The 12815-nt window shown below is 44.0% G+C and overlaps 1 protein-coding gene across 1 annotated transcript in view; it reads right to left on the reverse strand.

Annotated features, from left to right (window-relative positions):
* Positions 1-5595, reverse strand: part of PDSS2 (decaprenyl diphosphate synthase subunit 2) — a 120380-nt gene extending 114785 nt beyond the window's left edge. Inside the window, exon 1 of the mRNA XM_069851669.1 lies at positions 5036-5595. Coding sequence (XP_069707770.1) covers positions 5036-5265 — 230 coding nt within the window. The 5' untranslated portion in view covers positions 5266-5595. The remainder of the gene's footprint in view (positions 1-5035) is intronic.
* Between the last annotated feature and the right edge of the window lie 7220 nt (positions 5596-12815).

The raw sequence follows: 12815 nt of genomic DNA on the forward strand, positions 1-12815 counted from the left end.
AACTCAACCATTTCAAGCTGACAGAGAAATAAAAGTATCAGGGAACCAGTATTACTGGACATTTTAACCAAAAAGCAGTAATCTTGAAGCTACCTACTCTGGATTGCATTTTGAGGTCAATGTTTAAAGTGGCTGGAGATCTACACGAAGCAGGCTACAACAGAACAAAACCTGGTCTATCGAAGCTTTTTATTTCTGCAATAACCCAGGAAAACTGTAACTAAGTCTACTTAAGCATTTATCACCAACAAACAATTCTGACAGAAATAAAATATAATCATTCCTCCCACACACTAATGACAGAATGGCTAGAGCTAAATGGTATCCCATAATAATTTTACGTGCATGAAGTGCCCCATTTCATTTAGTGATATTATAAAAGTGATGCATTGGCCATAACATTTACTGTTTACAATCGGCAGCAAGCTATACCCTTCTCAAGGGAGATTAAATAACCAAGAAAACATCATTTACACTAAGTATTGGAGAAAAGGAGATCGCTGTGCCAATTACAGAGTCTTTCCTATATTAAGAAAGGATGTATGTTAGTCTAGAAAGGAAGGGGAAGATGACTGGAGATTTGCTTGCTTCCCAGCTGAAAAGCAGGCCACACGTTTACGAGTTGAAAAGAATTGTTCTTTAGTCCAAAGCCTGAAGAGTAAAAATATGTAAATGTTAGCTTTGAGTAGCTGCAGAAAACACTTCATTATAGGGGGAAAAAAAACCTGAAAGCTCTGAAGAACCATAGAGCGACATGCAGGACTACAAACAGAAAGATCCATAAGTAGTCAGATTGCAACTTTGTTTCCAGAGTATCCAGTCAACATTAATATCTTAATGATCGCATTTGTTTAAAGTATTTTTTATTAATATTGCTTATGCACTGTTTTACACTCAAGGATCACAGCAATCGATACAGGTTGTAATGAATGAAGTGCAACACCTCTAGAAAACAGATGCTACAGTATTCATTTTACAGATAAGTAAACGCAACTATGAAAAATTAAGTGACTTGCCCTAGTCGGAGAGCCAAAAGCACAGCTGTGAATATAATCCAGATGCCCCAGCTTCCAATGATCTGTTAACCACTAAAGCCTTTCTAAAATGACATATAACCTTTCCCTCACATTTCACCCTCCTCTGAACAAGTCAGTCAGAGCTGGTACTGAGGATGCGCACTTCACATGGCTGACTTTTAAGAAACCAAAAACTAAAAAAAAAAAAAAAAAGATAAACTTGACTTTACCACATGGATTGCGCGGAACTCCCAAATCCCTCACTGCAGGGCTCAGTTACCCGTTTCTGCGCTCCCAAGAGCAGAGTCAGCAGTAGCTCACAGATATAAAGCCACTGGACAGGCGCAGGCTTGGTGGGAGGTAGGAGGGTCGCACATCATCCCAGAACACCTGCTGCAGTCCTGATTCATGGCTGGCACTTACACGCAGGATCTGCCACCGTTGCATCCAAACGAGAGGAAGAAATGGATGGGATCATCAAAGCAATGTATACTGCCCCAACAGCTGTTCCTCCACATGCCCAGTCTCACACCGACAGTTCTCTTTCAGCGGCTTTCTTTAAGGTGCTCGGCACAGCCTATGGGTTGCAACAGCCTCCTGACCCAAAGCTCTGCAAAAGGTTAAAAATTGCTCATATCAGTGCTCCTATTACACTGAAGGCTTTCAGTGTGGTGACAATCATCGCTTACGCTGTCTGAGCTCTGAGCCTCTTCTGAGCAGAAAAAGCAGAGGGTTTCCTACCAATGTTTAGGAAATCCCTAATAGCCTAAGGAAGACTTCAAAGGCTGGCAAAACATTTAGACAGGAAGGGAGGACAGATGCAAAACCACTGATGATAAAATACCACTAGTCAAAGAAGGTTAAAGAAAATTAATATCTCTTAGAGATGACAGCAAACAATCATATTTGTCATCATTTATAACCTCAAAAATGAGTAGAAACTTGAGAAACAGCATGTTCAATTAATCAATTCGACTGCACAGATTTTTCAGATGTTCCCACAGAGTGTTGGAGCACTTAATAGACATACACGGTATTTATGCACCCACAGTCTGAAAGATTAGAATTGTGGTACATATCAATCACCTAACTTTAAAAAAAAAAAAAAAATCAACAAAGAATGTATTTTAGGTATCCATGCTTTAAAACAGTTGCCTAAACACACAACAATAAACTTAAATCATTATCCATGCTTATGAAGTGACATAAAACATGTATCCAGTATTGAAAAATCAAGGCCTGTTTCCTAAACTGCTACAGCTAAGTTAGAGCATTGACCTCAGAACCATAACTAAAATTAATCACATTTACAGTTAAATATACAACACTCGCATTTCAGAAAGAGATTATTAAGAAAGAACAAGGTCAAAATTCACCTTCTTGCAAAATCATATCATAAACCAAGATGAGGTGCAATTTGTGCACTGCTACAGGTGTACTAAAACTTGTCAGCAGTAATTAAACTCTCTTGTAATACAAAGGTCAAGGCCATTGGAAATGCATCCCCAACAAAGCTTTCGGAAATACCAATGAAGCCAAATAAGAACATCCAAAATAAGGACATATGTTTTCAGTTTTATGCGAGTAAATACTGACTTTTGTTTCCAGCACGACCCATCAGGTTAGTAGTGTACTTTGAAACGTATATGAATTTAGAAAATGAGTGGATTCACTCCTGCTGACTCTGTTCATGATTATATTCCTACTGGTGTTTTGCAGGCCACGGGCTTAAAGAATTACACCCAGAGCAACCCGCTTAAAACAACAAGAAAACCCACATACACATCACAGCTCCACTATGAAACCTCTAACCACACCCCAAAATCATAAAATCACAGAATGGTTTGGGTTGGAAGGGTCGTTAAAGATCATCCAGTTCTAACCTCCCTGCCACGGGCAGGAACACGCCCAACTAGCCCAGGCTGCTCAAAGCCCCATCCAACATGACCTTGAACACCTCGAGGGATGGGGCAGCCACAGCTTCCCTGGGCAACCTGTTCCAGATCCTGATCACCCTAAAAATACTCTATTTAAACTTAATTCACAAATAAACCAGCAACTACGACACATTGAACAGACTCTGTAAAGCTAAAATTTTAAGCTCCACTGTAGCACCGTGGTCTCCATGATATTTTTATGACTGCAGTGGAAGCTTAAGAACCCAAATAGACTGCACTTCAGTCCTCCTATTCCCAGCATTCCATCAACTGAACCTAAAGTTGGATCCAAAGAAGGAAAAATATTTTCTTCTTGTCCCTCCTCTTATAAAACAAAAATATCTCTACTAAACTTATCATAATATCACAATCTGCATTTAAAAACAATGCAACAAAATCCCACCCACCAGCATTTTCTCAAGACAAATGTTTTCCACTTTTATTATCAAGTTGATTTGTTTCTTCAAGAAAAGTCTACTTAAAGCCAATATCTGAATCCCTCCCACAAAAAAATTGCTTCTTTAAAAAGCTGTGTTTGTCCCCTGTACTCCTTTTTTCAGTCAAGATGGCTAGATTTAGAGACAGAAAGCTTGAAAAACAAATCTGTTTTTTACATCATTGCACCATAAGTGTGGAGTTGCCAGGGACCACTACACAACTACTGTTTTTATTCTTTAAAAGAAAAGCAGAACATTTGTTTTGAACGCATGCTAATTTTTTGTTTACACCTGTTCAAAAAATACTGTGCGTATTAAACTTGGATTCTACTAACATTGCTGTATTTGCAGTTACAGCAAATGCAGTTCTATCAAACAAGAAACAGCCAAAAAAAAAACCCCTAAAAACACTCAAACTCACAACCCAATGCCCTTGGAAAACTGAATTTTTTTAATTATTTAAGCCTCTGGCATTTTATTGTTTAAAAACCTACTGCCAATCAGTTCCTGTTTTACAGTCAAAGAAAACTCTGCCCAACGATCCCAACTTCTGCTCATTGGGAGGAATGAAAGTCTCCCATCAGCTTGCCTTAAAAATGAAAAGAGTGGATAATCAGCTTAGCAACCCTAGAAATCTCAACAATGTACAAGAACTCCCAGCTGGATATTCCAAACCAATGTTTCATAAAGCTCTTAGTAACAAAACACATGGTTCAGAGCAGTGCCACTTTGAGCTTTTAAGCTGACTGGTCTTACCACTTTTTCCACCTGTTTCCTCACAATATTGTTCTTGATATTGTGAGAATTAATTAATAAGTTTTACTGCAGCTGGTTTGTATGTTTAATTATCTTGTCATATAAATCTGTCTTGTATCAAGAAATAATATGCAGACAATCTCCAGACACGGACAAATAACCTGAAAGAATAAATACTCTCTTAGAGTTGCAAGAATTTATTGATATGCTCAGTTGTCTAGCAAGATGTAGTTGTCTTAGGTCAAGAGATAACCTGAAGGAAGTCTGCACACATGGCCGGATAATCCAAAAAAAATAATGAGCATTCTTTGAAGTTTTATATGGTTTTTGTCTAAAACTAATACACGTACCCACTACTTTTGTAAGATGTTATGCCTTTTTTAGAAGGGCATCCAATTCAGTGCTGAATTATAAAATAAAAACATTATTATCTTTGCTTCGAAGACTTTGTCCTTTTCAATATTTTACCAGTAAATGAGTGTTTCTCACAATATTAAAAAAATTCTGGACTGTCAGGGAGCAGGCATAGTTCTTCGGCTGGCAAGGGATTTTTTTTTTTTTTTGCACATTTTTTTTATGAAACACAGTAGACTCGCTAGAAGATGGGGCTCAAGAAGCCTCTGAAGTGCGGTCAGGTATCCCATCGCCTGGGGGAAACTCCTTCATCGCACGTGGCGAAATAACTCAGGGATGAGAGAGGATACACCGAGGAAAACCTGTTGCGGCAAGGACGTGGAGATCCTGGAGCGGAAAAAGCTCGCCGCCCACGCCAAACCTCAGCGCCCCAGGGCTCCTCTTAGTCGCTCACCGAGCCACAGCTCCCGGGAAAGCTCCAAAACCTTCTCCCTCCCTCCTTCCCGACGGCCGCAGCTGGTCCCGGGGCGCTTACCGGGCGGTGTCGAGCAGCGGGTGCTTGGTGCCCACCAGCTTGCGGACCTGCATGGCGATGTTGCTGAGCTCGTCGCTCAGCAGGCACCGCAGGCTCATGAAGGACGTCGGGTAGCCCACGATCTTCTCGGCCTCCGACACCACCTGGCTCCAGGGGGGGCCGCCCGACACCAGCCCCCGCAGCAGCCCCGGCCCGCGCCGCGCCCAGCGGACGCACGACGAGACCCACATCCCGCACCGGGGAGGGAAAGGGAACCGGGAACCGGCACCGGGCAACGGGGGAGAAAGGGAGCCGGCACCGGGGAACGGGGGGAGAAGGGGAAGCGGCACTGGGGAACGGGGGTAGAAGGGGAACCGGCACCGGGGAGGGGGGGAGAAAGGGAAGCGGCACTGGGAGGCTCGGAAAGGGAGGATGGGGGACACTCTCAGCAGAACCGGGGCAGCTCGGAGCCGGGTGCTGGGTAGGCGACGACACTCAGATGCGAGGGGGCTGAGGGGGGGCGGTCGGGGGGACCCCGGCGGGGGGTGTGTGGGACGAAACTCGGATGAGAGGGGGCTCGAATAGGGGGGGCTTAGCGGTGAGGGGGGATTCAGAGCGAGAGGGGCGGGGGGGGGCGCTCAGCAGCAAGGGACTTCAGCACCGGGGGGGGGGGGAAGCACCGAACTGGGGGGGGTCAGAGGGGCGGAGGCGCAGAGCGGATGAGGGTGAGGAGGGGGTGTCGGAGCGGGGCTCTCGGCTCAGCAGCGAGGGGGCGGGGGTGTGCTCAGAGCTGGGGGGGCTCAGCGGCAATGGTGGGGGGGTCAGAGCTGGAGGGGGAGTGGTCAAAGCGGGGCTCTGGGCTCGGCGGGCGGGCGGCGGGACCGCGCGGCGCCGGCCGGAGCGGGCTCATTGTGCCCTGGGGGCAGCCATCTTGGGCGTCGCAAAGCGCGGCGGGCCGTAAAGCGAGGGCGGCGGGGGCGCTCGCTGCCCCCTCCCGCGGCGGGAGTCGCGCAGCCCGGGGATCGTTTGGTTGGGAAAGACCTTTGAGATTGGGGCGAGAAGCGATTACTGTTACAAAAAAGCGGAATATTTTTATTTAAGCTAAAGCAGAGTCAAATTTTCACACGTGTTACTGTGTTTTTTTTGAAAATTAGGCAGGATGTCTCTCTCACAGCATATTTTTTATAGCATAGTTGTAGTTTTTTTCTTCAAATAGCGTTTCTCCAGACACTGTCACGCTCCTCGTACTTTTGGAAATGCTAACGTCTTGTGTGCAGCATGATCTGTGCTGAGCAGACACGTCTGCTTCTGGGATCACCTGTTTGCAGCCCTTCCCTGTCTCAAATGCAGGGTCAGGTAGAGCTGCAGCCAGCGCCAAATTGGCAGAGATTTGGCTGCTGTGAAGTTCATAATAGCGTGAAAGTCAGTGCTTGGAAAGTAATAAAATACGTGTAAGATTTTATTTACCTGGGGGTGTTGGTTGAGAGCCGACTGAACATGAGCCAGCAGTGGCCCAGGTGGCCAAGAAGGCCAATGGCATCTTGGCTTGTATCAGAAACGGCGTGACCAGCAGGTCCAGGGAGGTTATTCTCCCTCTGTACTCGGCACTGGTGAGACCGCTCCTCGAATCCTGTGTTCAGTTGTGGGCCCCTCACCACAAGAAGGATGTTGAGGCTCTGGAGCGAGTCCAGAGAAGAGCAACAAAGCTGGTGAAAGGGCTGGAGAACAGGCCTTATGAGGAGCGGCTGAGAGAGCTGGGGTTGTTTAGCCTGGAGAAGAGGAGGCTGAGGGGAGACCTCATTGCTCTCTACAACTACCTGAAAGGACGTTGTAGAGAGGAGGGTGCTGGCCTCTTCTCCCAAGTGACAGGGGACAGGACAAGAGGGAATGGCCTCAAGCTCCGCCAGGGGAGGTTTAGGCTGGACATTAGGAAAAAATTTTTCACGGAAAGGGTCATTGGGCACTGGCAGAGGCTGCCCAGGGAGGTGGTTGATTCCCCTTCCCTGGAGGTGTTTAAGGCACGGGTGGATGAGGTGCTGAGGGACATGGTTTAGTGTTTGATAGGAATGGTTGGACTCGATGATCCGGTGGGTCTCTTCCAACCTGGTTATTCTATGATTCTATGATCTCTAGGAAAATTTCTACACATGCGTGTAAGTGGGAAATCTGTTCTGTAACCAGCTCTTGTCTCGCTGCACATGATCAATGGAAATCATTCCCTTGTGTTACCCAGGCCTGATAAAGGATGCTTGCTTTCTACAATTCCAAACAAGTTTTTCAGAGTTTATTTGCTGGCATTTTCAGTATCAAGATCACCGAGTCCACCTGTACCTGTCCACTACTAAAGCATATTCCTGTGCAACTAGCCTACCCGCCTTTGAAACACCCAAGGATGGTGACTTCATCACCTCCCTGGGCAGCCAGTTCCAGTGCGGGCAGGGTAGCAGTGTCTGTTGAGAGCTCCTGATGTCCAAAAAGGTGTCTCCCTTTCCTCTTCCCCTGTAGTCCTTAGGATCATAGAATCACAGGATGATCTGAGTTGGAAGGGACCCACAAGGATCATCAAGCCTAACTCCTGTCCCTGCATAGGACAACTCCAGAATACACATTGCATGTCTGAGGATGTTGTTCAAATTACTCTTGAATATTGTTAGGCTTGGCATCATTCCTCCTTCCCTGCCTGTTCTAGTGCTCCACCACTGTCAGAAGAACTTTTTCTTAATATCCAACCTAAACCTCCCCTGGCACATCTGCCTGCTGTTTCCTCTGGTCTTATCATTGATCACCAGAGAGAAGAGATCAGTGCCTGCTCCTCCTCCTTCCCTTTTGAGGAAACGGTAAGCTATGTGGTCCCTCCTCAGTCCTCTTCTCCAGGCTGAAGAGACCAGGTGACTTCAGCCACTCGTCATACGACTTTCCCTCTACACCCTTCATTAACTTTGTGGCTCTCCTCTGGACACTCTCTGGTAGCTTTACTCTTGCACTGGCCAAAGGGCTGCTGCTCATCCTCACCACTCCACCTGTTGCCTCCCATAGCAGCATGTGGGAGCCAGCCTGGATGTGGCAGAGGGCCTGGCTAGAGGAGATGGAACTCTCCCCCACAGAGCCAGGGCTCCTGGCTGGTGAGAGATGTTCCATGGATGGGGCTGTGCTCTACCTGGTGCGTACAGAGACTAACACAGAAGACAGTTTAAGTTTCTGCATAAACTGTTCAATGTGCAAACTTTTGCTACGCAGTTGTGATTTCATGTTTTCTTAATTGTTCTTTAATTTGAGCACAGGAAGGATATCAACCTGCTGGACTGGGTCCAGAGGAGGGCCATAAAAATTATGAAAGGCCTGGAACATCTCCTCTCTGAACAGAGGCTGAGAGAGTTGTGGTTGTTCAGCTTGGAGACGAGGAGTCTCCAAGGAGACCTTATTGCAGCCTTTCAACATAAAGCACAAATTACTCTTGAAGTTACAGGAGGGAAGCAGCTAAAAAGAAACACCCTTACCTGTTTCCAGTGACAATGACAAGGTGTTTAGTGTTCTTACGATTGAAACAAAACTCAAAATGGACATGAGACTGTTAAAGTTACTGTCCTAAGGAAGGGGGTTGATTGTGGAGTCGACAATGGCTAACCATGCCTGTGGCATCTCATAAAGAGCCTTTCCCAAACTGGAGAGGGGAAAGATTAGAATTAATAGAAGCTGCGGAAACCAGAAAGATGGCAGGAGAGTTACTGTTCTGCTGTCAAATCTTTACTTTCTATGCTACCCATTTCTGAGAGAATAAAGGTTTACTTTGAAGGGGCTGCCTTTGAGTCAGTTTAGTTAGTTAGCTAGTGTCACAGGACAAACTGTTTTTCTAAATAGGGAATTTCAGCTCATAAAAACAGTCTAAAAGTGAGAGAATGGAATGGCATGTTTCTGTGTAGAAAGACTAAGTTAATGAAAATTGCCGGAGGGATGCACTGAAGAGGAGCTTCCAAGGCACCTCATCCTGTAATGGTGATGAGTTCCTTGATTCATTTCCTGAGCCATATCCATTCTTGTACTTAATGTGGTAAGTGTTCTGTGAAAAATTAACATGATTATGTAATTAAAGTCCGCTTAAAATAATGCGTACAAACTGAGGAGAATTAGGGTTCTATGGGTGATAAACCTACCATCTCCTAATATGTGAAGACTATCTTTTCAGAATCAGTTCTTTGTGTTACAATCTAAGAAACTGAACACCTCTGTCTCTCTCATGTAGAATTCTCCTAAATCCAAATGATTTAGAAGTAGGGCAAGACCCTTGATATCCACAGTGCCACGTGCTACCACTAGAACTTAATACTTAAGGGCCCTCTTCTTTCAGCCTTCATCCCTTTCCTTTCTTTTAACAACATAATGTTCTTACTTCAGTAGTCCATTTTTAACTCTTGGTCCAAGTTTCTCCCAACCTCCTCACTTCTTTGATTCAGTCCCCCCACACCATCCTTACCAGCTACTGGTCTTTTTCATTCTTGTCCCAGGCTCTTCATCTTTTTCTCATTAAGTTCCAGTCATCCTCTTGTCTGCACAGCCTGCATCCTGATCGTGAACTTTTCTTTTCACACGTGTTTATGTTCTGCGAGGAACAACAGCAGAACCCTCTCTCAGTTCTTGCTCTCTCTTCCACAAAGCCCTCTGGTCTAGGAAAAGCCACTGCTGGAAATTCTTGCCCATCCCCAGTAAACCTAGAGCAGATGTCCAACTTTTCAGATAGTAGAATGTGTAAACCCTCTTTTGTATTTACATTTCTTATTGGAAGCAGCCTGAGACATCACACCAATCAAATCCTCAGCAAATCCTTTGCCAAATTTCAGTTGCAGTTCAACAATATCTTTTAACACAAGCAAAATGTATTTTTTCCAACCTCATTTTGCAAAATGACCAAACTATTTTTAAAATCAGCTTCAGGCTGACACACCAATCACAGGGAAAAAAAATCATTACAGACTAGTTAATATTTGACAGTTACAGGCATCTTCTTCTAGATTTTGCTTAACTTTTTAATGCATTAGAGCTTAGTATGCTTTACTGCATTAAAGGATGCTCTAAGGCTGTTTACAAAAATGAAGGCTAACAAAGAGGAATATGTTTGTTCCTTTCAAAGCATCCAGGTAGCTCCCCTCCTACTCCCTCCCACTCCTACATGCATACGGAGAATTTATTTACTCCATGACATCCCAGGGAAGTAGACAGTTATGATCATTTCCATTTTCGAAGTCAGAAGGTTTAACAAAGAGATTGTGTGATTTGTCCAATGCTTCACAAAACCCCTAAGGCAAACTGAGAAAAGAATCCCCTTCTCTTGACCTCGTTGTCTGTGTCTTGTCTACAAGGCTGCCTGTCTTCCTAGCTGACAGACTACTGAGAAGGGTGATGGCCTTATTGATCCTATAGTTAGACGCTGAAAAAACAGCATCATTTAGCATCAGCTGATTTCAGTAGGAGTCCTGTGCCTTGGACAGAATTTGGCACTAAAAGGTATTCATTTTTAAGCCTAAATATACCTACTGGAGTGCCAATAACAGAACGTGATGGGATGCTGGTTAATAAATGGTAACAAATGCATAATTATTTTTATTTTATTTAATAAATAGATAGAGCTGTGACATGTAGGGATCCTTTGTATTAGTAGGTGTGTTTTACCCTTTTCACTCTGCACACATAATGCTGTGATAGAGTAGCTTGTCAGTGCACCACACGGGTGAGAAGCCAAACCTCCCGGTAGCTCTTAGCAGCGCTGCGCAGGCAGTGGGATGTGCCCCTCCTGTGCTGCACATTCACAGAACATAGCTCCTTTCAAACCTGCTCACCAGTTAGCACTGCAAAGAAAACAAAATCAGTTGAAATCCCTCCATTTCAGTAAGCTGAGTCGAAATAGGAGCAGACAAGTGTGCAGCTAATAATGCCTTTCCTTCATAGAGTTACTGTTTTTTCACCTCCCAACCCAATTTCAACCGTAAGACAGCCTCTTAGGTCATCTCCTCTGTCGGGCAGTGCTCCACTCCGGGGAATTTGGACAGAGACACTCAAAACAGCAATGTTTGGGAGCTGGGTAATCTACAAAAGAAAGAGGAGCAAGATAAGCACAGTTTTAGTTCTGGTCATATGCAATTGAAGCTGACAAAGCATCCATCATCCTGTACAATATTAGCCTTTAAATATTCAGCTTTATCAGTTCGCCCATTCCTAATCCATCATTAACCACCCCATGAAGCCTCAGCTGATTAGCTCCACCTCTGCAGCTTGGCAACCTATTAACTATTTATTATTTGTATTTAATTGAACTCTAGTAGCAGTGGAAAACACCAACCAGACACATTTCAAAACTGGAACAAAGGAGATGGTCCCTTGCTGAAGGAGTACATGGTCTGGGTGAAATGCAGCAGAGAGGAAATGACAGTCATACTGAACAAAGGCTTACCCCCTGCTCCACAAATCTACAGATTTTATATGGATTTTTTTTCCAGTGAGTTCCATCCCAGCACCCCTTAAAATCACAGAAGATGATGCAATTTGGGAGGGGTCAGCAGAAAATAAAGGATTTTGTGTGTTAGGTGAAAAATACATCAAAAAACTTTACCTAAATCATTCCACAATTACTAGGTTGTGATACAACCCAGGGATTAAAGTCATAATATAGTAGGAAATGGGCAAATATGCACAATATACACATTTAATATGGATTTAAATAAATAAATGGAAGCATTTCTTGGTTGAAATGCCTATTTCTCAGGCACTAATTATATGTCATTTATGAAGTGTTATTTGTATTTTGCTGCTTGCCATTCACATGCGTAAGCAAAACATAGATACAGTACTAAGCATTCTTTCTGCTAGTAATGCTGGGTTCGAGGGGAGAAGATCTGAACCCCTTTTTCCGTCCTTCCCTATTTTTTTGCTTAGAAGAGGTGCTATGTATTCTCCTGCAAGGCTGGCTGCACATTCCCTCTTAAGTAAACTTTGCAGAAGTCACCAGTGCCTTTGTTACCTCCACCTGGGTTTCTGTACCTTTCTATTTATGAGTCTCCTTTGAAGCATACCTGAAAGATCCAGTTCCTGAGAAAGCCACTACCTGCTTCCTGAGCAGTGCCGCACAGCATGAACACTCCGCACCAGAGACTCAGCACTGGCTTGCTGTTTACTGATCAACTTGAAAGCCCAGAGCACTTGAATAAATGGTTATCTTAGGGGTTCCTCTCACTCTGTGCCCATGTGCTGCCTCGCTGTGAGGTGGTGACTAATGTCTTTTCAGGAATCAAGTCTCAATATATGAAAGCTAACCTGAATGGTAAGGAAAATGGCTTTAAAAATTGAGTTAGAAAAAATAAGTTAAACAAGATCATTTGAATTTATCTTTGTAATTCTGTGTTTGAACAAAGAATTGTCTTTTAAATGGCACTGGCATTGGGAAAATTAAAACAAAATAAACAAGGATTCATCTATACTATACTATCTATGCATTTTCCACTGGTCTAGGTAAAGCCTTCTGTTCAATATAGGTGGTTTTCATTATGATTCTGTCTGCTTTTGAATTTGTCCTGATGTAAATCCATTGGAGACAAAGAGTGGTGACCCTCGGGGTACAAAGGGCAATGCATATTTTTTTACCTAGCACCTGACTCACTTGCATCTCTTCTCCTTTTAATCCCTGTAATTAAAATGCCTGCTTGCCACTTCAGAACATGTTTTAAAATGTTTACAATTTGAACATTATAACAATCATCGTTACTGCTGCTGTACGAAAGGAAGAAAAATTGATCTACGCCAACACAGTTAAGGA

This window comes from Phaenicophaeus curvirostris, chromosome 2 (genome assembly GCF_032191515.1).
Source record: "Phaenicophaeus curvirostris isolate KB17595 chromosome 2, BPBGC_Pcur_1.0, whole genome shotgun sequence".
In the NCBI taxonomy this organism is placed as follows: domain Eukaryota; kingdom Metazoa; phylum Chordata; class Aves; order Cuculiformes; family Cuculidae; genus Phaenicophaeus; species Phaenicophaeus curvirostris.